The sequence below is a fragment of the Euprymna scolopes genome, chromosome 26, assembly GCF_053919585.1.
Source record: "Euprymna scolopes isolate OS-2025 chromosome 26, ASM5391958v1, whole genome shotgun sequence".
NCBI classification, from domain to species: Eukaryota; Metazoa; Mollusca; class Cephalopoda; order Sepiida; family Sepiolidae; genus Euprymna; species Euprymna scolopes.
In genome coordinates this window covers 48,263,786-48,290,883 of record NC_136507.1, presented here as the reverse complement: position 1 = coordinate 48,290,883, position 27,098 = coordinate 48,263,786, and the positions used below count along the sequence as shown (strand labels likewise).

General features: G+C 36.0%; 1 protein-coding gene across 1 annotated transcript in view; it reads left to right on the top strand.

Moving 5' to 3' along the window:
- The window catches only part of LOC145248006 (ciliary microtubule associated protein 1A-like), a 33,631-nt gene extending 8,897 nt beyond the window's left edge, over window positions 1-24,734 (top strand). Inside the window, exons 3-5 of the mRNA XM_080109696.1 lie at window positions 10,634-10,758; window positions 24,124-24,264; window positions 24,623-24,734. Of these exons, the coding sequence (XP_079965822.1) occupies window positions 10,634-10,758; window positions 24,124-24,264; window positions 24,623-24,715 (359 nt within the window). The 3' untranslated portion in view covers window positions 24,716-24,734. The remainder of the gene's footprint in view (window positions 1-10,633; window positions 10,759-24,123; window positions 24,265-24,622) is intronic.
- The last annotated feature ends 2,364 nt before the right edge of the window (window positions 24,735-27,098 follow it).

Here is a 27,098-nt window from a genome sequence, read left to right as displayed (position 1 = left end):
TAATAAGTCCCCAGACGTACCTCTCCATCGTACAGTATATCGATACACTAAGGCTGACTCGGATAGCTTCCGTACATTTATATCTGATCTACCTCTGCATTCCATGTTTAAAAAGGATGTGTCCTCTATAGTATTAAACCTGACTGAATAGTTAATTGTAGGTATTGACCGTTTCATACCCTCTAAAACGTTTCAGCAAAAACCTAACAGCCAGCCATGGTTCTCTCCAGAATGTGCTGCTGCCATTGCGCACAGAAATCACTTTTTCCACTGCTTCAAACGTAATAGATGTATGGAAACTAAAGCCGCTTTCAGGACTGCCAGCAACCATTGTAAAAAAGTAATAAAGAACGCAAGAGAGTTGTATGCTCAATCTGTTAAGTCCAAAGTAGCTGAGCAGCGGCTTGGTTCCCAACAGTTTTGGCAAATAGCAAACAGAATCCTGAACAGAAGCTTGTGTTCCATCCCAACTATTATCAATGGACCTGAGTTAATCTCGTCAGCATCAGACAAAGCCAAACTCTTTGTCAAGAACTTTGCAGCTAATTCTACCCTTTGCGACCAAGGCCGCCAACCCCCAATATTTCCTCCTGTACTAGAAAACACGCTATGTGATATACGTATATCTGTACGTGATGTTGCCAAGCTAATCAAAAACCTTGATTCCAGTAAAGCAACTGGCCCTGACGGTATTCCAATTATAGTACTCAAAAAACTTCAACCTGAACTAGCACCCATACTTACAAAACTGCTTAAACGTTGTCTTAAGGAGAATAGTTTCCCATCTCCCTGGAAAATTTCATCAGTATGCCCTGTATTTAAGAATTCAGGTGATCGCTCATCCCCCTCTCAGTACAGGCCAATAAGTCTCCTGTGCGTCATGAGTAAGTTGCTAGAATCTGTGTTAAATACAGAAGTAATCAACCATCTCAACAAAAATAACCTTCTTAGTGACACTCAATATGGTTTCCGTTCTGCTAGATCTACAGCAGATGTGCTTACAGTTTTATCTCATAGGATTAGCAAATCTCTCGACGGTGGCAATCTTTCTAGGGCAATTGCTCTTGACATATCTAAAGCCTTTGATAGGGTATGGCATAAAGGTTTACTTCATAAGATCGCTAGCTATGGTATAGCTGGAAAAGTCTTCTCAATTATTAAATCATTTTTTTCTGATAGGTTCATAAGAGTAGTAGTTGAGGGGCAAAAATCAGAAGCTCACAGTATTAATGCCGGTGTCCCTCAGGGGTCCATCCTGGACCCAACTCGTTTCCTGATCTACATTAATGATCTTCCAAATCACATCCTTACATCATTTGTAGACATTTATGCTGACGACACTACCATTTATGGTAGCACATCTAAGACAGTAAACGACTAAGTTCTCTCCAATTCTCTCTCCTCTGATCTTGAGCACGTAGTACAATGGGGAAAGGAGTGGCTGGTTTCTTTTAATGCATCTAAAACCAAGCTTCTCTCTTTACATCATCAACATTCTAATCCACATCTGGCATCAATTGAAATGAATGGCTCTCGTCTTCAGGGGGCCTCAAGTTTTGACAGGCTTCTGGGCTTGACCATTACTCCCGATCTTAAATGGAACACGTACATCAAATATGTTGCCAAGGCCGCTGGAAAAATGGTGGGATCTTTCTATCAATCCGGTAAATATCTCACTGCTGATTCTCTATCTATATAAGAGCCAGGTACGTCCAAGGATAGAATACTGTTGCCACATCTGGGCAGGAGCTGCTAGAAAGGACTTGTCCTGCCTTGATAGAGTTCAAAATAGACTTCGTAGCCTCGTAGGAGATGTCCTTTTCTCCTCCTTGCAACCTCTATCTCACAGAAGAGATGTTGCGAGTTTGTCTCTGATGTATCGTTATTTTCATGGAAAGTGTTCGACTGAGCTTCAATCTATGGTCTCCCCCTCGCCAAACTTTCACAAGAAACACTCGTCTAGCTGTAAACACTATCAATAATTCCCCCCCACTCTTTATCTGTGCCTAAACCTAATCGTAGATTCCATGAACAAAGCTTCTTTCTTAGAACTGCACGCCTGTGGAATTGTCTTCCGTTTTCCTGCTTTCCGGCTGACTACAATATGGTTGTGTTCAAGTCTAACGTAAATAAGTTCTTGATGAGCCGTTCCATATAAGTTATCAAATTTACCAAATTTTCATTACTAATGATTACTATATTGTCCAATTTCTACTGTACACTCTTTAACCCTTATCCTTGAGTGGCCTCTTGGCCTTGATAATGTGGTGATGCCTATGTAAAAAAAAAAAAAAAGTTTCGTCTCGGTGAAGGGAAAAACGCGTGTTATGTGGCGCACACCCATCAAAAAAATTTTTTTGTAAAGATATGGCTTATCAGTCTGTAAGTACAACTCATCTCAGAGACAAACGCTGATATCAACTCCCCGTCCTGTTAATCAAGTGATTGTTCAATTCATCAACGAGAAAATAAGATTTATTATCTTGTATTAGAAATATACAAGCTCGTAACAACTTTAGAATTCGAGTAAATAACAATAAAGAGGCAGCCAATATATAATTATGTAAGTGAGACTAACGTGATAATGTTCAAGAATTCCAGAGCAAATAATTATCACGAAATTTTCTTCAGAAATAGGATTTCAACGCATTGCTCGTGATTGCCGGTTCGTCACTTGTAACTTGCTCGAAAAAATATCTTGTTCTTCTGAGCAACATATTTTTTCAAACTGGAGAATTCGAAAGATCCTAGTCGGTCGCATTACCGATTTTATCACGTCGAGATTGAAAAGCGAGTGAATAGTGTTCAGCGTTGCTCTACACGAGCAAAAGCTACTTCAAGCGAAGCCTATATATATATATATATATATATATATATATATATATATATATATATATAATCATTTTAGTCATTCAATGAATTAAAAGAAAATTGAAGTGAAGTGTTTGAGTTTCATATCAAAGATTTTTTATTTTTCTAAGTAAGACAAAGAATACATTAGAAATTTTATCTCCTTATCCTATAGGGTTTCGATGTCTACCATATCTTCAGAGGAGAAAATATTAGTAAATAGCTATAATGGTATACCCCCTGTTTGCTAAAGTCAGTGAGACACGGGAAATCAGAATTTAAAATTGATTAATTTAAAAGTCATAGAGTAAGGGACGTTAAAGAAAAGGATGTAAAAGTTTACATCCAAAATATACGGTAAAATCCGCGGTGACTGTCATCGGTTTCCATACCAGCTGATTGTTGGATAATTTTTATTTTGAATTATATATATATATAATTTGACTATTGTATTGTAAAAATATTATTTAACAAACCCGTTTTATATCCTAGATTATACTACTACTACTACTACTACTACTACTACTACTACTACTACTAATAATAATAATAATAAAATCGAAAGATTAATTGAAGTATGGTGTCTTATAATTAGAATTATATTTTTTTGGAACTGGATTGTGTTCCGCTTATTTTCAACTAGATTTAAATTAACGTATTTAGCATCAATTCAATAACTGTTTTGTAACTTGTAAATCGTAATTTTCAATTCACCAGGAAATCCCTCCTTGACTCTTCTGGAAGGGTCAACAGGCTTTAACTCTTCCCGATTTTCTTTTCCCATCTCCATTCCTATCTCTCACTATTACTTCAATAGGGAAGGTTCCTTCGACTTTCGGACTTCTTTCCATTTTCTTTTCTTAGGGAAGGAGGCACGATCATATCATTTGGTGATTAATTGATCTTCAATGATTTGTATATTCATTCAAATCTCACAAATCAGTATCGACTTTGGTCTTAACTGGAATTTAAGCAAGGTACCAGTTCTCTTCGCACTTGTCCAGCAGGGATCTGGTCAATGCTCTCCTCGATCTTACTCTTTTTGGAGGAGGGAGCGGGGCAATAATGTGGTAATGGAGGGATGGGGTGGGGTTAGAGGACTTATAGGTATGCCGCTTCAGCATACTTGGTTCCGTGTAGTGCTTCATGTTTTTCCTTTGCAGCAGTTTGTCTGGCCCATGCATTAAATAGTTAACTCTAAATATGCTACTTCATTCGAAAAGGCAGCTTCTAAATCTTTGTACAAAGATTTAGTATTCCTAAAAGTCCTTAAAAATGATAAAAAGTCTTCTCTATGTGTAAAGTAAACCAAAGCTAAAAGAAAAAGTATATTAATTCTATTACCTCTATATCTGGGAACTACCTCACTTGAAAATTTACTTCCTAAGAACTCTTTAATTAAACCTAAAGTATTATTATATCTAAGAGAAGACATTTTCATAATTCTTGCCACTAAGGACTAACTCACTAAGACTAGCATTCTCAAAATGCTTTAATTGCAGACATACCTCCTTTGTAATTGCTTCCAAAGGATGTGTGTTGCAATTGAGCTCTATTAATTGCTTTTCCCATTGTAATTCCAATATTTCTACAGTACGGTGATTGACAGTCTGTCAAACACGAGCCAATTTTTTCAATTATTTTTTATGCTAATTGCAGGTTCACCAAAAATTTTAGAGTATACCTGAGCCAATTTACTAATGCGGTCATTGATGTGATTTGCATAGTCCTTTGCATAACCACCAGGTACACTCTGGACGGCTATGACATGGGTTGACTCAGGCGTTATCATAAAATTATTAATATGTTCGCCATCCTTGATTGTGGCGTCAAAATTCAAAATACTCGCATCAGAGTTAAGGATTTTATCCACAGTCATATAGTCTGCAATAAAACCTAACTCTGCTGGCCTCTTAAACACTGTAGTTGCTGAAAACCTTTACATTGTACATTGAAAAATGTACAAATTGAATTTACCAAATATGGCTAATTTTTTGTTGCCACATTATGCATATTGCATATATAAAAAGAATTCTGGAAAGATATTTAGAAGTTTTTTTGTGGCTGTTTTTTAAATCTGTCTGCGTTGATGCATCGCAAGTGGTTTTTATTGTGCTTGTGATGCTGGTACTACTGGTGGTGGTGGTGGTACTGCTGCTTGGGTTACTGGTGGTAGTGCTGGAGAAAGAGGACTTTGGGTGAAACAGTTTATACACAGGTTTTTTGCATAAACTAATGAACTCTCCAGACTTTGTTGGGAAGGAATATTTCCTGTAGTTCTTCAATTGTTTGCAAACATTGGCGACATGATAATATGTAACTACAGGAAAACCATTTTCTACATTTCTTCTAGTTGCCCACTCCGAGATCTTCCTCAGTGGAAGATGTTTAACTACTAACATATAAAATATGTGGCCATTCAAACCTGGCTCATTTCCTTCAGCGTTTTCAAAATTCTTTCAAATTGAGGTCAAAAGGGTCGGTTGTTCAGACTGAAAATAATAGAAAAAGAATTCTTTTACAAACTTGGAATTAATTTTTCAGATTAGATAAAATTTATGAACATCGAAACAATTTCAATAATCCAAAAAACAAATGCTACAAACAAATTATAGTTATTAAAATTATTACATTTTGTGTTTGTATTACTGTGCACATAAAAAGTTGTCAAAAAACAAATGTATAACGTAAATGTTATCAAAGGCAAGATAAGTTACTTTTCTACCTAACTGGATAATTTTTTGGTGTTTTTATTTAAAGTAACATGTTTATTCAGCTCGAAAAACATACCATGTTTACCGATTGGAAAATTTAAAATGGCGCCCGACTCTCTCTTTCACACGGTAAGTTTGGGAAAGGAGTTAAAAATAATAAAATAGGCAAAATACTGTTAGAAACTAGCTCAATATATGTTACCGTGCGGTGGGTTTTTAACAGTATTTTGTATATTTTTTATTTTTAACTCCTTTTCTCAAACTTATCGTGTGAAAGAGAGAGTCGGCCCTGGGCGCCATTTTAAATTTTACGTCGGTTAACACTATGTTTTTCGAGCTGAATAAGCATGTTACATTAAATAAAAACGCTAGAAAATTATCCAGTTAGGTAGAAAAGTAATTTATCTTGCCTTTGATAACATTTATTTCTTATATATTTGTTTTTAGACAACTTTTTTGAATCTATGTGTACAGTAATACAAACGTGTAGTACTTTATCGCCGAAACTGGACACGCAATTTTATTTCAGTTTCGGCGATAAAGTGCAGAAATTACCTTAAAAATTAATACTTTTTTTTTTTACTCAAATAAAGTTTAAAAACTCAAAATAAAATTAAAGTACAACTTTCTCATCAGTTATAGAAAATAAAAAAACACATGTGGTAATAAAATGAACTCACGATTCCAGCAGAATTCTTTAAAGACAAGTAAGTCCGAGTCCCTTGTGCGGAGCCTTGCCAAAGGTAAAGGATTAAAACGAAACAGTTGAGTCGTCGTCGTGACAAGAGTCAAAATATAATAAATGAAAATACTGATATATGTATATATATATATATATATATATATATATATATATATATATATATATATATATATATATAAATTGTAATAATTGCAAAAAGGAAAGCAGAGAATGAAAATCTTAACACAGCTGAGATACGTGCGTTTGCGACGGTCGACCTGTGTATAAAAAAGATAATCAGTTGCCGTTGTCGCATTATAAATATAAAAGGGAGATAAGGCTGGATGGCATAAATATGCCACCCAGCCTTATCTCCCTTTTGTACTTTTGACATATTTCATTTCAAATCCTTATGTGCTACCATACTTGAAAACTGTTAACATTTCAATTATGGATTTTGACCGATCACAGATTAATCGCCTCACCAAATTTCCGTTTTTTTTAATATCTGAAAGAAATACCTGAATTTTTTATTTAATATTGTAATTCTTCATTATCGAGATATTTTTTTATATCGAAAAAAAAAGAAAGAAAACAATGAATGAAATAGAAAAAATATCCTGAGCGTCCAATGTTGACTGGAATATTCTAAAGATAAAATAAACTTCCACCTAAAAAAAAAAAAAAAAAAAAAATCAACGTAGTTTAAAAAAAAAGGATTTACACTTTGGACTTTATATGTACATTTATAAATAACTATTCTTTTTTGTTGTTTTAAATTTGAATATTTTATTTATTGATCTTTTATCTTCAATTTGTGATATATAAAACTTTGGTACATAAATTAATTATTTAAATTTAAATAGACATTTCAAAATGGGAGAATTTAAAAAAAACTTTTGTCTAAAATATTATATTCGGTTTATTAGAAAGAGCATAACATTTCACATTGACCCTGAAAATATCGTAAAAATTGAACCAATAGGAAAATTTTGATAGATTTTTTAAGTTTAAAAATTGAAAAATATTTAACACGTAAAATTCAATTGATTTCATTACGTAAAAAGTGGCTGCCTGAACGCACGCAGGCACTTTGTAAACACTGTTTTTTTTTTAAATAAAAAATAATATTTCTCTTATTTTTTAAACAACTTTAATAGTTTATTTTGGAAGTATATTTTATAAAGAAAATAAACAGCCCACTTTAAACAGAGAAATTACGAGTTTTTAAAAAAATATTTTATTCGTTAGGGGTGTCAAAAATTCCCCCCAAATTCTGATACACCTAGTGCGTGCAAGGTATACGCGTAGGAGTGCCAAAAGTTTGCTAAGATATTTCTTGTTAAATATTTTTTCGTTGAGTCACTTGGCGAGATAATTTAGTATTAATTACTTTGAACTTCAATGCTAAGCCATAAAGCTCTGGTCCCTGTGCAACGATTGAACAGAATGGGTGTATAAAGACATATAAACTGGTCAAAGTACACATATGCTGCATATCTATCTATCTATCTATCTATCTATCTATATATATATATATATATATATATATATATATATATAGATATTCACTTTCATTAGAACAACTCAAGCACAACAGATATGCCTTCAGCCTAGACGTCGTCGCCCTTCAGCCTAGACGCCATCGCCCTCTACACATCTGTCCCTGCATACCCGGCAATTGACAGAATTACCGACTGCATTTCTTCCTGTAACCTCTACTGCTTTGGCCTCACTGGAACTGATATACATGACCTCCTAGAAATAATAATAGATAACACTTACTTCACATACAAACAAAGCACATATAAACATTGCCTATGGGGTCCAGCCTGTCAAGACTACTCGCTATCGCATTCATGGATAAACTTGAACGCCGCGCCCTCAACTCTTGCTACTCCTACACCTTCTTCACGCGATACGTTGATGATATCCTACTCCTAACACCTTCCCGGGAGGACGCAAACTCAATTTTTAACATGTTTAACAACACCGACCCACACATTGAGTTCACCATCGAGCACCCCGACAGCTCTGGATCCCTGGCACTTTTAGACTTCAGCCTCAGGATCTCCGTAGACGGTAATATATCCACCAAATTCTATAAGAAACCCGCCTGTAGAGATCTCTTCGTACACTATAAATCTGCCCTCCCCCATAAAGCTAAAATAAGCCATGCAAGGAATGAAATAGCGCGCATCCGCAACAAATGCAGCAACGAAGCGGATAAAAATACCTGCACTAATAAATTCAACCAAGTGCTAAAAACCAATGGATACCCAAAACCAACCATTGAAAACCTCAATAAATCTAGAAGACGCACGCAACATTCTTCCTCTAACACCTGCTTTCTAAAACGGCCCCATTTCAACGACAAGATTACAACAGCCATCCGCAAAGCTATACACAGAGAGGGTCTAGACATACAACTTATACACACTGGGCCATCACTACGACAGCATTTGTCAAAACGCAAAACCCACCTAAGCAACGTACCCTGCACCCTAACTAACTGCCCAATGAACACCACCAACATGTGCCACCGTACATACACAGTATATCGCATACAGTGCACCAAATGTGACCAATCATACGTCGGTATCTCAGTGAGACACCTGCACATTAGAGTAAAAGAGCACATACAAACACAAGCCTCTTCTGTTCGCAAACACCTTCACACATGCGGCAACACTAACACATCCATCAGAGTAGATATTTTAGCCACCGAACGCAATGTTGGCAACCTTCGTATCAAAGAATCAATCCTGATTGCCAAATTACATCCCAAGATTAATCGCCGACATGAATTAGGCTCTTCATTCTTAACTTAATGCACACCATCCCACCATTGTATAATACAATTAAAAAAAAACAAACAAAATAAAATAAAATAAATCCAAAATTAAATTAAAATAAATCAAAATAAATAAACAAACAAAATAATAAATAAGCAATCCCTATTCAAGATTACTACACATTAATAATAATAACAATGTTAACAATTAAATAGCAAGCCTAAGATATATGAATTAGATGGTGCGAGCACGTGGGCTACACGGCTACAGGTTTAAGGCTCATGCAAATTTATAAGTTTATATGGCCCATTATAGCCCAATTTATTTCTCCGAGTAAACCTAACAATATTAATCGCAAATAACAATAAGACATAATACACCAAAAACAGAAATCCAAGTTAACTCAAATAAATAAATATATTATAAAAAAGAATTACAAAAACTCTCGAAATAACTTCTAACCACTTCGTCATAACACATTGCATATATAAATAAATAATTATAGTTACTATATAATTAAACTAAAGATACAAGAATCCACAAATGAGTATATATACACTACATAACGAATTAGATAAACTACCCCCAGAATAAGAATAATATCACTAAATTAAAATAAATAAGCAAATAAATAAATACATAAAAAGTAATGCAAGGTTATACATCTAACTGGGAAGAAATATCAATAACGATTATCCCCCTTAGAACAACTCATCAAGTAGTCTCCCTTGACCAACCGATTTATTCTAAGTCTACGCTCCCACCACCTCTCAACCAGAATGCAGAAACACAAATAAATTAGTTAATTAAATCTCCTCAATATAAACATAAACTACTATAAAAAAATAAAAAATAAAATGAATAAATAAATTAGAATTAAAAATAAATAAAGAAAAACAAACAGACTCAATCATATTAAATTAAAAGCCATCAACAAGGTCCGGACAATTATTTAGCCCGATACTGTCACTGTTTACAACAAAACGCTTGAACCACAGATAAACTATTATAAAAATAAATAAATAAATAAAATAAGATATAATAAAAATAAATAATTTAGAAATATAAAATAAAGAATTGGAAAAAAAAACTCTAACCATATACTACCTACAAGTTCCGAGCGATGATTTGCTGCGGTACAGTTACTGCCTACAACAGCACGTTTAATCAAAGTCAAGTAAATATCTGACGAAGAGATCTTTCTCGAAATATTATATAACACGGATACACCACCAGACCGACTTTCCCAGGTGACCACTGTGCAAATATCTCACCTGCTTTAGCTTGTGTCTTTTCGTTACTTCTGCATTGTACCGCCTTCTACAATTCTATTTAACTACATACTATACAATGCTTCAAGCAAACTACACCCAGCTCTTTATATATACAAACACAAACACGCACACACACATATATATTATATTCAAACACATATATACATGGAGAGAGAGACAGTGAGAGAGAGAGAGAGAGAGAGAGAGAGAGAGAGAGGGTGTGAGAGAGAGAGTATGTGTGTATGTGGAAGTGAGATGTTAAAATTAAAATTTATTTTCTCTGATTAAACATGAATAATTCATTTTCTTTTTATTCAGGCCCAAACGCATATAAGATGCCCCCGCTGACAGGGCGAACAATAGAAGGAACAAAGAAGCAAGCGCCAATATATTCAATGCGGGGTCGTGCAACCGTCGGTAATTTTGCTGAGGACCACGCAAAGGTAAGAACAAGACATGTCTTTCACATTATACTTATATGCATATTGAGAAAAATACACATTTATGTATGACCACCGACAATTTTGCATGCGTTATTCGTTTTCAGAATACCCGAAAACCTATATATGTCGTCAAATTAAGGTGAATGTGAAAAGCAGTGAGAAACAACTATTTTTATAATAAATTTCCGTAATTTTTTTTTATTTCATTTACAAATGCGTCCTGTTTTTCGCAAAATATTTTTATAAATGAATTTTCGTAATTATATTTTTTGTGCGATAGTGTTCATATTAGGAGAGATAGACAGGGTACATATAAAGAGGGACAGGGTACATGTAATAGAGACATGCATTACACTTTGGGTGAGAGGGGGATGGATATATAGATAGAAGAGATACATAGATTTATACTGTTCTGAATGGGAATTGACACATATTTTCTTAACACGTATTATTTTTGAGATGATGATTCTTAGTTTTTTATCATGATGAAGAACCATTCATTATTTCTTGATACTGAAAGGGAGGCACATTCTTAAATGATAGATACACATTCTTAGATGAGTTTATACACAAAGTTCTTATAATACAAATTTACAATACCTTTTTTGTTTAATGACATAACACGAAGACGACAGTTACAAAAATATGATGTTCGTTTATTCCATTCGACCGGTCAATGGCTTCGTATCAAGGAATTCAAAGTTTCTACATTATTTCCTTCTAATCTTCGCTTCCAAGGCGGATGTCAGCTATGTCTGTCCGACCTGTACCGGGACTGACTTCTCTCTGACTGACTACCTTCTAGCTATATTCTCATCTCTTACTCATGGCGACCAAACAACGTGCATATCGATACCGTAGCCTGACATGTCTCACCTTGTTTAAAACATGCCCAAAACACGTGCATCGTGCACACATGCTTGGAGAGAAGAATTCTCTAACCTCATTTTCCACTAACCTATTTTACAATAATGTTTAACATTTTCTATTTTTCGGATCTAGATGACCTCAATTTAATTTTCATTTCATTTTCATAAACAGTGTTGCATCATCAAATTCCTTTTTAAGCCACTTATCTAAACTATTGCATTGCATTTTCAATAACATCTCTGTATTATTTATTTTAAACTTATGATCGGAATTCTTAATTCCAAACCTAGCTTCCCAGGTTCGAATTCTCGCATTATCCTATCTCATTTTTACTCATTTACAAGAACAGACGACTGTTCCTTGACATTGTTACCATTGAACAATCCTTTATTAATGCGTCCTGCTTTCCGCAAAATATTTTTATAAATAAATTTCCGTGATTATATTTTTTTACAATTGAATATTCCTTTATTAATGCGCCATGCTTTCTGCAAAATATAGGTCCTGAACTGTCATCTAAATTTCAGCCTCTGTCACATCGACGAAATGTTGCATCCCTTTGCCTGTTCTACAAATACTTTAACATAAGTAACAAAATATTTTGTTATATTCGGTTTCAACGGTATATAATAATATGGCAAAATACGCCGAGTGGGATGCGTAACAAAAAGAAGGTTTATTAACACTTTGCAATAATATAAATACAAAATGGCTACTTGCTTTTGAAATTAGATAAATGTAATTGAAGGTAAAGAAAAAAGAACTTAGCGTGTGAGAGCTAAACGCTCGTCCTTGGGAAGCTTGGTTAACCGGAGTACACTTGTAGAGTGTCCGACGCGAGACTGCAAAACAAGACAAGGCGCCCCAACTTAAAATGGTAGCCTTTTATGTCCTGTTTCGTGTCCGGTTCGATACGTAGTTGTGTCCCTTATAACATCTTCCCCTGAAGCTGAAATCTTCCCGATTTTAGATTTAATATCGCTTCCGTTTAGGATCAGGGCTTAAACGCCTGACGACTTTCCTTTTACGTGTGCTTTTCCTTTTAGTCAGAGTTTCCTGCGGTAAAAATTCTGTCTAGCCCGTATGATAGGCTCAGGGGATACATTCATGCGTCCGTGTATACACACCGGTTTTGGAATGTCAAATGTGTCACACAAGTTTCCATTGGGATTTCCTCTGTATTTTCCGAAATTCTGGAACGGATTTGATTAATATGTCTTTTACAGACAAAACTTTGGCCATGTTTCCAATTCTTTTCTTGATGATACCGTCCACCCAATGATTTTTTCCCATTTTGAAATTTTTAAAATAAACTTTATCTCCTGGGGAATAGCAGTTTACATTAAAGTTTTCTTTTCTAGCAACTTTCTTTTATCCGGTAGGAGTCTATCTAAAATGGATCTAATTTTTCTGGCGAACATAAGTTCTGCAGGGGAGGAATTTGCATCATTGTTTGGATTTGGGGTTACTCTGTAGATCGCTAGAAATGTTTGTATTGTTCGCTCATTTGTGTCAATGTTCATGTTTTTCTTTAATGCTCGCTTAAACGTGCCCACAAATTTCTCTGCCAACCCATTCGACCCAAGATGGTAAATAGGTGTCGTGATGTGTTTTATATCCAGTGAGTTGTAGAATTCTTTAAATTCGTAACTTGTGAATGCTGTACCATTGTCACTCACTATGGTCTTTGGTACACCAAACCGGCTGAAAATTTCGTCAAGTGTTTCTTGATGTTGGATGTCTGATCTTGAATATCTCCGGTCATTTGGAGAAAGAGTCCACTACAATTAAGTAAAAAAAAAACATTTAAGGATCCGGCACACGCAATATACAGATGTGACCAGGGCAAGTCCGTCTTCGGCCACGGGGTCGATTTTACCGGGGGATCTCGGGCTGCTAACTGACATCCTTTGCACACTTTGACACATTTTTCCACCCCTTTATTAACACCAGCCCAATACACGTAACCTCTAGTTATGGATTTCACCCTTGAAATTCCAGGATGACCTGTGTGAAATTCCTTTAGCATTTTTCTTCGTAATACCTCTGGAATTACGATTCTATCAGCATACATGAGTACATCTTCGCAAATGGAAAAAGGTGTAATTTGGCCTTTTTATTTCTTTCCGTTCGTCCTACTTGATTTTTCATTTTCTTTATGAAAACGTCTTTTGCAGTTTCTCTTTTAATCTCTTCTTGAGTAACTGGGAGTTCACAGATCATATTGCACATTGAATTTGAGCATTCGCTTTCATCTTTAAGAGCTGCAATTACCTTCTCTTCGAAACTTTCATTTCCTTTTAGAATCAACCTTGACAGTGCATCCGCGTGTCCTAGATTTTTTTATGACACATGCTCCATCTTAAACTGATAGTTTAAGAGAGTTACAGCCCATCGCTGTAGTCGATTTGCGGTATGCGTAGGGATGCCTTTCTTCGATCCAAATATCGTGATTAGCGGTTTATGATCTGTCTGTAATATGATGTTTCGTCCATGGAGAAAACGGTTAAACTTTTTGACTCCAAATATTATCGAGAGAGCCTCCTTTTCAATCTGGCTGTAGTTTTTCTCAGCTGCAATCAAAGTTCTTAACGCGTGAGCGATTGCTTTTGTTGTTCCATCCTCATACTTATGGAGTAATGCAGCACTAACTCCGTAATCACTGGCGTCCGTTGCTAGTACTATCTCCTTTTCTGGATCGAAATGCGCTAACGCCAGATCTGACAGTAGACATTTCTTAATTTTCTGGAAAGCAGATTCACATTCCTTTGTCCAATTCCATCTACTGCCTTTTTTTAGTAGCTCGTTAAGAGGAGCTCTCAAATTATGCACATTAGGGATGTATATCGCATAATATTGTACCAATCCTAAAAAACGACTGTAGTTTTGGTACTGAATCTGGGGCAGGCATCTTTTCGATTGCTTCAGTCCGTTGTGGATTTGGCCTTCGTCCATCTTCGTCAATTATTTGACCCAGGTATTTGATCCTTTCCATGAAGAAATTGCATTTCTCCGGACTCAATCTGAAACCAAACACCTCTATTATCTCTTAAGTACTTCTCTGAAGTGCTTCTTGTGCTCTTGCAAATTACTGTTCTTTATCAAGACATCGTCAAGGTATGCCATTGCAAATTCCAACCCTGCGAGCATCATATCCATTATCTGTTGAAAGAGAGCAGGGTCAACCTTTAAGCCGAAAGGAAGCCTCTTTGGCTTGAAGATACCCTTATGCATGTTAATGCACAGGTACTTTGAGCATTCATCATTGACCTTGATTTGCAAGTACGCATCCGAGAGGTCTATCTTGGAAAAAAAATTTCCTCCGTTTAGTTTTGAGAATAGACCTTCTGCCGACGGAAAGGGATAATTGTGGTCCTTTATACAATCATTCAGATCCGTGAGAAATCAGCACAGACTCTGATTTTATTCTTTTTCTTCACATATACAGTCGGGCTGGTCCAATTCGTATGGTCAACTTTTTCAATGACATCTAACTGTTGAAGTCTCCAACTCCTTCTTGATTGCGTCCATCGATGAAAAAGGTACATTTCTTTTAGGTCTGAACACCGGGGTGACATCTTTCTTCACTTCAAATTTGGCTTCTATTTTCACACAGTGCCCAAGTCCTTCGGCAAAATCTCTTGGGAATTCTGCTTTTACATCGTCCAGGAAGCCTTCCACTTGGTTCGATTTCTCTGTGTTCAACCTGTTACAAAAAGAATTAACTGGTCGTTCCCATAAGTTAAACAGGTCAAACCAATCCACTCCAAATAGACTTGTGTTCCTTCCTTGTACCACGTACACTTTTGACTTACGTGTCTGACCACCAAATGTCACGTTTCACCTCAGTTCTCCTTTGAATTCCAACTTTTTGCCGCACGCGCTCTTCGCCATCTTGCTGGTTTCCATTAGTTCTGGTCGACCAATCCTTCTCCAGATATCTTCATCTATGATGCTGATGTCCGCACCACTACCCAGGAGTAATGTTACAGGATGTCCATTTATATGAACATCGACATACTTACGCATTTCGCAACTTTTCTCTTTCCTTGTGCGAAGCGCATTCACTTTGTCGATCCTTCGCTTTTTCTTCTGGTCACAGTACGTTCCCTTGTGGCCTCTGAATCCACATTCGTAACATATCCTATTTCTGAACCAGAAGGTCTTTTTGGTGTCTCGTACTTCCGCAGCATTCACAATTTTGGTCCTTGTGCATTCTGGGGATCTTTTGTTCGTGGGTCTTGTACGTTCTAGAAGTCCTTTACTTTTTACACGTTGTACCTTGTAAACGCTTTTTTCTTCAATGCGGGTGTTGTCTCTCTTGATATTAATGAGACGTTGACATTCCTTGGTAACTTTTTGTAAAGTTATATTTGGATCCGACTCCATAATTGTCAGGATCCGGGATCTGATATTTTTGTCCCTTGGTGCTGTGAGTCCCTGCACAAAGATCAAGCATTTAAATAAATCCGCAGAAATTTCATTTAATTCAAATGATTCGCATAAGCAATTTACAGTAAAAGCATATTCTAGATAATCTTCAGATTCCGATTTCTGTAAATTTAAACATTTATATCTAGAGTGGAAAAGACTATCTCTTTTATCAAATATTCTAGATAAAGTATTGATTGTCTCTTCAAATGTCACTTTCTCCAGGTTTTTTGGGTAAAATTAAGTTAGCATACTTGGTGTTTTCATCAGTACCTAGTTTTTGAAGTAACAGCGTTACTTTTTCTTCGTCGGCCAGCCCGAAAACCTCTTTGTAAAAACTTTCATACCTTCTATAGTATGCTGGAAATGTAACGCCAGTATCGGGAGAGTAGTGAAATTCCGACAAACAGTTTGAAATACCCTCTGCAGTAAAATTCGTTTTTTTCTCAGTTGTAGAGGTTTTAATTAATTTTTCCAAATTCTTTTGTTGAGTCGACATTTGGCGTTGAAATATTTTTGTTTGTTCTTGTTGTGCCATTAAAGTTTTTTGTGTCATTTCTTGCTGTTATTGTAGCTGTTGTTGTTGTTGTTGTTGTTGTTGCACTAAGAATTGCTGTGTCATTTTTTACTGTTCCTGAATGCTAATAGTTAGCACCTTCGTCAACTCAGCCAATTGTTCCATTTTAGCTTAAAAAATGTCTTTCCCAAAATTTACACCAATGATTCTACAAAAGTTCGTAAATATGGGTTTTCACAAATTAGCAACAATACTTCTACAAGTTTTGCAAGAATAAATGTCTCAACAAAGTTCATACAATTTAGCAACAGTAATTCTACAGATTTTGAAAAATAAACTGCTTCAACAACGTAATTTTACACAATAATATTTTTCAACTTCACACAACAAATAGTTCTAATGATTAATTTACCAATAATTAATTTACCAATGATGAACAAACTGTTTTTCAACAAAAATACGGCTGCATGGGGGGAAAAAATTATAACAATAGTCTCTGTTTTGTTTAGAGAAAAAGAATCGTAAGAGTTCTTTCTTTTCTTTCGAAGAACTCGTAATCCTATGTGCCGGGTTCGAATTCAGTTTGCGTTTCCCAAATATTTTTTCCATCAAAAATATAAATAAAGTTCACTTTACCTTCAATATCTTTCAAGTAGAATTTTATTACCTTTCCGTGAGTTCTTATCGGAGAAATCCGTACTTTCCACTACTTTATGTAGGAAAATTCGAATAGTTCTTTGTCGCACACGCACGTGTTCAGTACCGAAATCCTTGTAAATTTTCGTCAAAAAATCATTGAATAGAACACAGTCCTTTTAATATGGTAATTTATCTCTGTTAAGAGATAAAGAATCATCTTCGTTCGCCAACTGTTATATCCGGTTTCAACGGTGTCTAATAATATGACAAAATATGCCGAGTGGGATGCGTAACAAAAGAAGGTTTATTAGTACTTCGTAATAATACAAATACAAAATGGCTGCTTGCTTTTGAAGTTAGATAAATATCAATGAAGGTAAAGAAAAGAAACTTAGCGTGTGAGCGCTAAGCGCTCGTCCCTCGGAAGCTTGGTTAACCGGAGTACACTTGTAGAGTGCCCGACGCGAGACTGCAAAGCAAGACAAGACGCCCCACCTTAAAATGTTAGTTCTTTTATGTCCTGTTTCATATCCGGTTCGATACGTAGTTATGTCCCTATATAACATATTTTTATAAATAAATTTCCGTAATTTTTTTTCAGATAAAATTGTAATAAAAAAGACGCAAATATTTGGAAGTTAAACTGCTTTATATATGAAAAATATATGAATGTTTATATATTGACGCACAGACTCTTTGTTTGTTTGTTTTTTTCAATTTTACTTCTTTGTTTGTTAAAATTTGGCTACAGTTATCCATTGGCCTTTTTTGTCCGTTTGGCATTAGGGTCAGCTATTGGACACGTTTACCCTTTTAAAATCTTTAAAACACACTATTCACTACATCACTCTCCTTCGTCGTCGTCGTCGAAAAGCACACACACACACACACACACACACACACACACACACACACACACACACACACACACACACACACACACACACACAAACTGTTTACCTCGATTAAAACCTTTCGCTCGTGTTTTTATCACATTGAAAACACATAGTACTACAGATACCCCAACCGTTCTGTTGCAATATTTTGATCCTATAATGGGGTATATATTTAATTGCCGCCCACATCGGCAATATTTGGCACAAGGCCGGGAAAGTGGGATACCTGCAGCCTCCCCTAAAGGAGGGGCACTCCTGCAATTTTAAAAATTGCCTGAGTAACCCCGTCGGCATTCCCCGGTCGGGGCGCCTCAGGCAGCAAGCAAAAAACTTGCCCCACCGGAAAGCCCGGTGGCAAGGCCTGGGAGGATGGACCTCCTAGGTATTACCCAGGCGGTGTACCTCAGTCCAACAGGTGCTGGGCCGGTTCCCGGCCCCTCACCTGTTGGGCTGAGTGTCAAGTGACGAATCCTTGACTGGTACTACCCTGTCTCCCTGCAGCCGAGGTCGCTAGGAGACATCCCATCAAAATGGACTTTTAATGGGGTATGATCCCACACAGTCGGACGATTCTATTTATAAACGATGCTGCTAAGAACTGACGAATCAAATTAATTCACGTTCTGCTACAAACCAATCAGGAACCAGAATTGCTTCATAAATATTAAACCTTTTCTGGAGCAATTTCACATGTTCTTTCCCGGGTTTCGACACGGTAAGAATATTTTGTTCTGTGGAACTGTCTACTACAAACAAATCACCTACCAGGACTTGTGTGTAACAGCGAACCATCTGAAGCTCAAAGTGGCTTACACTTCTACAGGTTATGGGCCCAGTGTGCGTCTTTATTTCGATTGATCTGAATCAAAGTTCGAATTGTGGCAAGTTAAATTTCTGGGATATCTACGAATCCAAAAGCTACACAAAGTACTAGAAACACAACCTGAAAACAGAAACGACCCCGACTTCATTGAAAAGAACGCAACTGTCTTTGCGGAATTAATACAGTGTTTAGATGACTGAAGTCTGTCACTGGTAAAGAGAGAAGCCCTGGACGACGGCTGCAAAGAATTAGACATATTGAGAGAGCATTATTTATCGAAAGGAAAACCCAAAATTATTTCTTTATACACTGAACTGACCTCTCTAAAACGAATGGAAGCCGAAACTGTTACTGATTATATTATAAGAGCCGAGACAACTGCAAATTCTTTAAAAATGTCTGGCGAAGTTATAAGTGACAGTCTGTTAATTTCCATGGTCCTTAAGGGATTACCGAGTGATTTCAAGCCATTTACCACCGTGATAACCCAGAAAGAAATACCCATGTCAGGAATAAAAAACGCAACTTTGCCAAAAGCAGGTTTTTTCCTAAGAAAAGTACAAAAATTATGTTATAATTGGACGACCTAAGCACAAGAGTTTCCAATGTAGATACAGGACTCAAAATGGCGACTACATTAAAAATGTAGAGAGCTCTGTTAGCGAACATACATTTTTTTATTTTCGTGTACATTTGATGCGTCAACAAGCAATAATAATTTTATTGTCGGTTGTGGGGCCACGACACATGTGATTACAAAGGAATCTGATTTTATCAATTTTGATCCCAACTTTAAGCAACAAAATCATTTTGTAGAACTGGCTGACGGAAGTCGAGTCAATGATATCGTTTTTGAAAAGAGCCAATGCGAAAATCTCGCTAAAGAACAATAAGGGTGAACTGTGTTTCGGTATTCAGGAGTTCGCTCTTCTGGTCCCAAAATTTAAACAAAATATATTTTCTATGCAGGCTGCCATGGGACAATGTGCAGATATAAACTTTGGCCCCAATAAATCGGGGCTGGTGTGCCCGAATGGAACTGTATTTGACATTGGGGGGGGGGGATGGAAGACTATATTATTTAAATGGCGTAGTCCCATAAAAAACCGCCTGCCATGATCTTCAGACATGTCATAAAATTCTTGGACACTACAATATTCCTGATATCAAAAAGTTGCCGACTGTAGTTGATGGAATGCGAATACAAACATTAAAAACCTTCAACTGCGACGTCTGTACGCAGGGGAAGATGACAAACTATGAATACAAGATACCAAAAAAAAAAAAAAAAAAAATCCTATCAATGATGCATTGTGACTTGAACGGTCCCGTAGCACCGATGGTCAGAGAACATTATAGATATGTGTTGAATTTCGTAGATGACCATTCAGGTTTAATAATGGTTTACTTTTTAAAGAACAAATCTGATACCCTGCTAGCAACTAAGAAATATCTAGCCGACATGGCCCCCTACGGTGAAATCAAGTGTATTCGCTCTGACAACGGTACGGAATTCACCTATTAAGACTTTGAACTTTTATTAATTAACCATCGTATCAGGCATGAAACATCAGCTCCTAGATTGCCACACCAAAACGGGACTGCTGAACGTGCGTGGCGAACACTTTTTGAAATGGCAAGATGCCTACTCATTGAATCAAAACTCCCTAAAAACCTCTGGACGTACGCACTTATGGCGGCAGCCTATATACGCAACAGGTGTTTTAACAAAACACTATCTAAAACTCCATATGAATCTTTCTGCGGTAAAAAAAACAAAAACAAAAAAAAACAACAAATTTAAGCAGAATGCATATATTTTAGTTCAACTTGCTTCGCATATATAGAGAAAAAGAGTAAATTGAATATTAAAGCTGACAGAGGTATATTTCTTGGATACGATAAAAACAGTCCAGCACATTTAATATTTTTTCCCGAAAAAAAAAAATAAAAATAAAAAGAATCCGGTGTGTAAAATTCAGACACGTTTAATTGTAAAGACGAAAACCCGTCATATGAAGAGGGTGGAATTATATTACCTCAAATAATTAGAACAAACGAAAAGAATAAAAATGACGGAGACGAGTGTCGATGATGATGATGATGATGATGATGATGATGATGATGATGATGAAGTAGAGAGATATCCCAAAAAGAAATAGAAGACGACCCGATTTTTTTGTGGTCGACAATATAAAAGATTATCAAATCGACTATTGCTATTCAGTGGAAAATGCCCCAATAGACTGTGAAATTTATATTACCCCTCAAGAGGGATTTATAATGAAAAATAAAAATAGCGTGTGGCGACTTAACAAGTCATATGGTCTAAAGCAGAGTGCTCAGTGTTGGAACACAGTGTTCCATGATTATATTATTAAACAACAATTTAGACAATGCGCTGTAGACCCCTGTTTATATACCCAACACAAAGACGATAAACTACTGATTTTGGTTTTGTGGGTCGAGGATATTTTAATCGCATCAAATTGTGACATAATGTTGACTGATGTTAAGAACAAATTAAGTAAAAGATTCAAAATGACCGATCTTGGCAAAATATCCTGGTTTCTGGGGATAGAATTTACTCAAAGCAAAGGACTTGTTACGATGACTCAATCGAGATACATCGACAAAATACTATTAAAATTTGGAATGGGAGAGTGCAAGAAACGCTCTGCACCGGTCGAAAATGATATTAATAAAAAGTATACACACAGTCTGAAATAATGAATGACACAATATCGCGAAATTATGGGTAGTCTTATATATTTGATGACTGCAACCAGGCCCGACGTATGCTATGCAGTAACGAAACTGTCACAGAGATTATCACGACCGAAAATGAAGGATTTGGACAGAGCTAAACAAGTCCTACGTTATTTAAAAGGAACTAAAGAACAGAAGTTAGTATTTAGAAAATTAAGAAATCCCCTAAAATTAGAAGGTTTTACGGATTCAGACTGGGCAAGCGACGAGGATCGCAAGAGTGTATCTGGATATTGTTTCAGACTCTCAGAAAATGGGGCTATTATTTCATGGAAATCTCAAAAGCAACAGATTGTATCTCTCTCTACGTGTGAAGCAGAATTTATCGCGATCACACACACGACCCAGGAAGCACTCTACCTTAAAAATATCCTGAAGACTATTTTAGAGCCAGAATTGATTACAAGCCCCGTGGTAATTAATTGTGATGATCAAGCCAGTATAGTCTTAGCACAGAGCACGGATGATCAATCAAAGATCTAGGCATATGGATATAAAATGCCATTTCGTAGAAAACGAGATAGAGCTACAACGTTTTTCTCAAAACTTGTTGGTGAATTCGACTGAATATTTTTTTCTTTCACTGCCCTGTATGTATATAGATTTCTATATATTAAAAATACAGACCAGCGAAGTTCCACTTATGAGAAGGCTATTACTTTTTTGCATGAATATCAGCGGAAAACCCTAAGGATAATGTTCAGTATATAGATTTTTCTATATATAAAAAGAAAAAAAAATGGTCCTGGACAAGACGTTAAACTGTATCCATTTTATTTTGTATTAACACTTTAACCTACTAATACTTTTGCTTAAAAAAAGAAAACAAAAACAATCTTTGTAATTTTCCTTTTTGACATTTGAACACAATTAAAAATGGCGTTTTTTTTTAATGCTAAAATTCTAAGATACAAATGATTTCTAATTTTTGTTATGTCTAAGTAAATATAAAAATATATATTTATTTTTGAGCAGAACAAACACAAGGGACTTCCCCATTATAAAAAATAGGGAGGATGTTGCAATATTTTGATCCTATAATGGGTTATATATTTAATTGCCGCCCACATCGGCAATATTTGGCACAAGGCCGGGAAAGTGGGATACCCGCAGGCTCCCCTAAAGGAGGGGCACTCCTGCAATTTTAAAAATTGCCTGAGTAACCCCGTCGGCATTCCCCGGTCGGGGCGCCTCAGGCAGCAAGCAATAAACTTGCCCCACCGGAAAGCCCGGTGGCATGGCCTGGGAGGGTGGACCTCCTAGGTATTACCCAAGCGGTGTACCTCAGTCCAACAGGTGCTGGGCCGGTTCCCGGCCCCTCACCTGTTGGGCTGAGTGTCAAGTGACGAATCCTTGACTGGTACTACCCTGTCTCCCTGCAGTGAACTATAATAAAAAACACATATCTGCAGTTGTTTAATGCTGCTTTAATGCTAGCGTTTTACGCTGGCTGGACTTGTCTTACGGCATGATGAACCTGATAGAAAAATACTACCATGGTACCCAGAAGTCAAGCGACGAACTGGAAGACTTCATATTATAACCAACACTTTTCTGGAGAAAAACATCGGCCTCTAGAGTTTGGAGCTTTTGGATGCAATGAGTGGGCAAGCATTGTGTGAACTTAGTGATGCTTCATCGTCGATTGGTGGATGCCTCACGTAAAATAAAAATAAAATGTTTATTTCAGATTGAAAATAATTAACCTATGAAGGACGGAGAAGAATAATCCAAGACTATTAACCAAAGAACGTATCCTTCAATTTAGAATTATGTTGACTTCTGTGCAAGCGAATCTTTCATGTCACTTTTAAGAGCGATCGCGAAAACCAACGTCTGTTTATTCAGTTATAGAGATATGTTTTTGAAGTTATTTTGATCACAGTCCGTGGAAATACACAAGACGTGGTTCACAAAAACTTGGTATCTCTCAAAGATTGCAATAATCTTACACGATGCCAAGTTGAACTTATATGATCATAAATTCTTCTACTGAAATATATGCATACTTATGCATGTTGCAACTCAATGAAACTTTCTTCTTCATAGATTTTCTAAATACATAAAAATGCAGCGTTTCGAGCATTAAATGATATCCACACAGCTTTTCCATGATGTGCATTTAATAATGTATTACATATATTCATATACAATGTATTACTTAAATATGATTCAATAATGTTTGCACTATCCGGCTATCTCGGCCTCTACTAACACTATAAAAAATGGTTAAGACATCTCGCTCGGGTTGCAAGCCCTTCGATGTGGAGTATACAATGTTGTGCAAAAGCCATAAAGAAAAATCCGTCAGTTTGTTAAAATTAAATGAGATTCCTAAATATTGCAAACCCCTGGGCTCACCATACAATATTTATTGAATGAAGTGAAATAATACCTCACCATTTTTGTTGTGTTCTCAGACTCCTGGTCCTTCCGCTTATAAGCTAGCAAGCTATTACGCCTATCTGCCAAAACCCCCGGTCTACACCTTACGCTCCAGAACATATATGCCAGTAGATTGTGGTGAAAAACCTGGCCCTTCTGTTTATTGCCCAGAAAAGGTAAGACATCATTCCGAATATGTTCCTTTTATAATCTTTGTTTTTCCATGATTCAGTCCTCGACTTGTTCGGAAAAGAAGTTATGCGGTCTTTAATGTGTTTTTCCATTGATTCATGTTATTCGATTAAACTGCTATTTCATTAATATATCATTCCATTATTGTTAATTCTTTATTTATTCCGTTAATCCATTATCCCATTGATCTGTTATTCTTACTTACCCCAAATTTGTTCCTTAGTTTTTCACAAAACCTTTCATAAAGTTAGGAAATCTCGTTGTGCAATTCTTGATAATGTATAATTGAAATAATCATTTAAAGAATGTTTGTAAGTTTTCATTCATATTTTTACTTTTCAGTCGTGGCCGGATAAAAAAAGAGCCCCTGGATATTCTTTCGGGATCCGACATTCACAATACATTGCACCTCTCATGAATTCAGGGGACGATTAATACACACTGAGCAATTCAATTGTTGTTTTCTTGTTTTTGATAAAAAAAATCGGTTTGATCATCATCATCATCATCATCATCATCATCATCATCATCATCATCATCATCATCATCATCATCATCATCATCATGTGTGTTGTCTTCGAGCTTTAAGATTTTTAACCTTGAACTATTTATTGTGTTAAAAGGTTGTTTAAAACATATATTGAGGTAATTTGTGCAAACAACTGCTTGAACCATTGTGCTTTAGATCTTGTTTGAATACTGTAATCCATGCTGTATATTAAAGTGCTTTTTGATCCATGTTTTGCAACAAGAAACTGAGTAATTCATGACTTATTCAAAGAGACTGTTTGAACCATGGTGTGCACTAAGTCACTGTTGACAAAACAAAACATTTACTTCCCCTACTTCAGTGCAAAAGTATACTCCTATCCAAACCATACATTTAGAGACTATTTGAACCATATTGTATATGAAAGCATTTTGATTAATGATGTATACTAAGAGATCGATTGGACCATGTTTTATTCAAAGAGGCTCTTTGATCAATTTTTTCATTCTGAATCACCGTTGATCAACAGTAAGTTTATCGAGCCAGCTTCAATACGGCATTTTACTACTAATTAAAGTAGGACCCTGTTAAATGGAATGGTAGCACGTCGTTGAAGTGATTATAGGTATGCGTCTTCCAAATATTCTTTTTTTCATCTAATCTCGATGGAGGTGACACATCTTCCTTACTGCTCAATGGGCGAGCCATTTTAATCATCGCTAATCATGAAACAGTTATTACTAATGTACATGTTCTCCGTGGCAGTTGAAACCTTTTAAATAATGAAATATAAATGTTTTTGAACTGAAAATGTATGTGAATAAACGTATGTTTCACCTATAAATCTAGTTCCTACCATAGTAGTCCCTTCCGCAGTTGCAAGATGTCTTGTTTGGGATGAAAAAAGAAACAAAAAACAAAAACAAAAAAACAAAACAAAAGTACAACTTTTATTTAGAAGTAAACTATACCAGAAATGCTTTTAAGCCCTCTCATTTTGTGCGTGCATATAACCGAATGAAAACATTTTGAGCTTTTCTGAATTTGTTGAACTTACCTTTTTGATCTCGAGTGTAAATTTTTCCTTCAATAAACAAGCTGATTTTACCTGTTTTTATTAACTACCACAGGATGTATATTTGGGGCTATTTGCACACACCTGAGCATTTTTATTTTGTGCATCTTAGTGTAAACTTCGTCGTATCTAGGAGGTGTCCAAGCTGATACGCACCCTCCTCCCGGTAATCACCCGACATCTATTTCATGAAATATTTTCGAACAGTGAAAAGAGAACACGTATGATAATGATCCCTTTGTTTAACAGAGACGAAAATAGTTGGATGCATCTAAAATCAGAAGCGTTCATTCAATTTGCGAGTGTATTAATGAAAATGCGGTTTCAAACTAAACACACGACAGACTAATTGACGAACCAACCACGATGTTTGGATATTCATTGTGTAAATCACGTGACAGAACGCTACATACGCCGTGAATAAAAACTAGCTTTCAAAGTAATTGTAAAAGTTACTGCCATGTCAAGGGGAAATGAGGAATCCAACTGAGAAATATTTGAATAAAGGAAAACGTATTTGGCACATCAAGCATAAAGAAATAAAACCAGAAATTTGCTGTTGCATGGGCGGCTTGTGTAGCTGGAATGCAGACAATATATCAGCATTTTAGGGTATATCTTTCATTTTCTTTTTGTTTTGGCATGCGTTGATTTCTCAGGATAGGGAAGAGGAATGGAACTGGACAGAATGTTCTTCCTGGAACTTATTTTTATTTTTATCGTTTTACATGTTTTTTGAATGAGAGGGCGTGGTTCAGGATTGCGTCAAGGTAGACAGTGTTTGTGCTCTTCTCAAGTTGTATACCAGGCTACGTGATAGGGTTAAGTTGATCCCCTTGTTCCTGAGATAGAACGAGTATACTTTGCATCATTCACATACAGGTATTTACTCTCGTAGTAGAGGAGCAGATCATCCAGGGCTAGTTTGATGTTTGTTTTGGGGGTGTTACAGAGAAGTTTTCTGTGTAGACGAACCATTCAATATTTTTTTATGAAACATAAAGAAATCAATTGTTTGAGATGAGGTTCCGAATATTTTTATGGATAACTTATATATTATTATGGATAACTTATACCCTGCGGCCTTTTGTGTAGAACTAAAGTGTAGTATCTGCTCTTTTACTACACTTATCTTTTATGGGCAAGCAAAAATTATTTTAGACAAAGGCACTAAAATTTTTTGTCCCAATCTAAGGTACTTCTTTTTCGAGAACTGAATTTCCTCCATATTAAAACCAGGATTATGTGAAGAA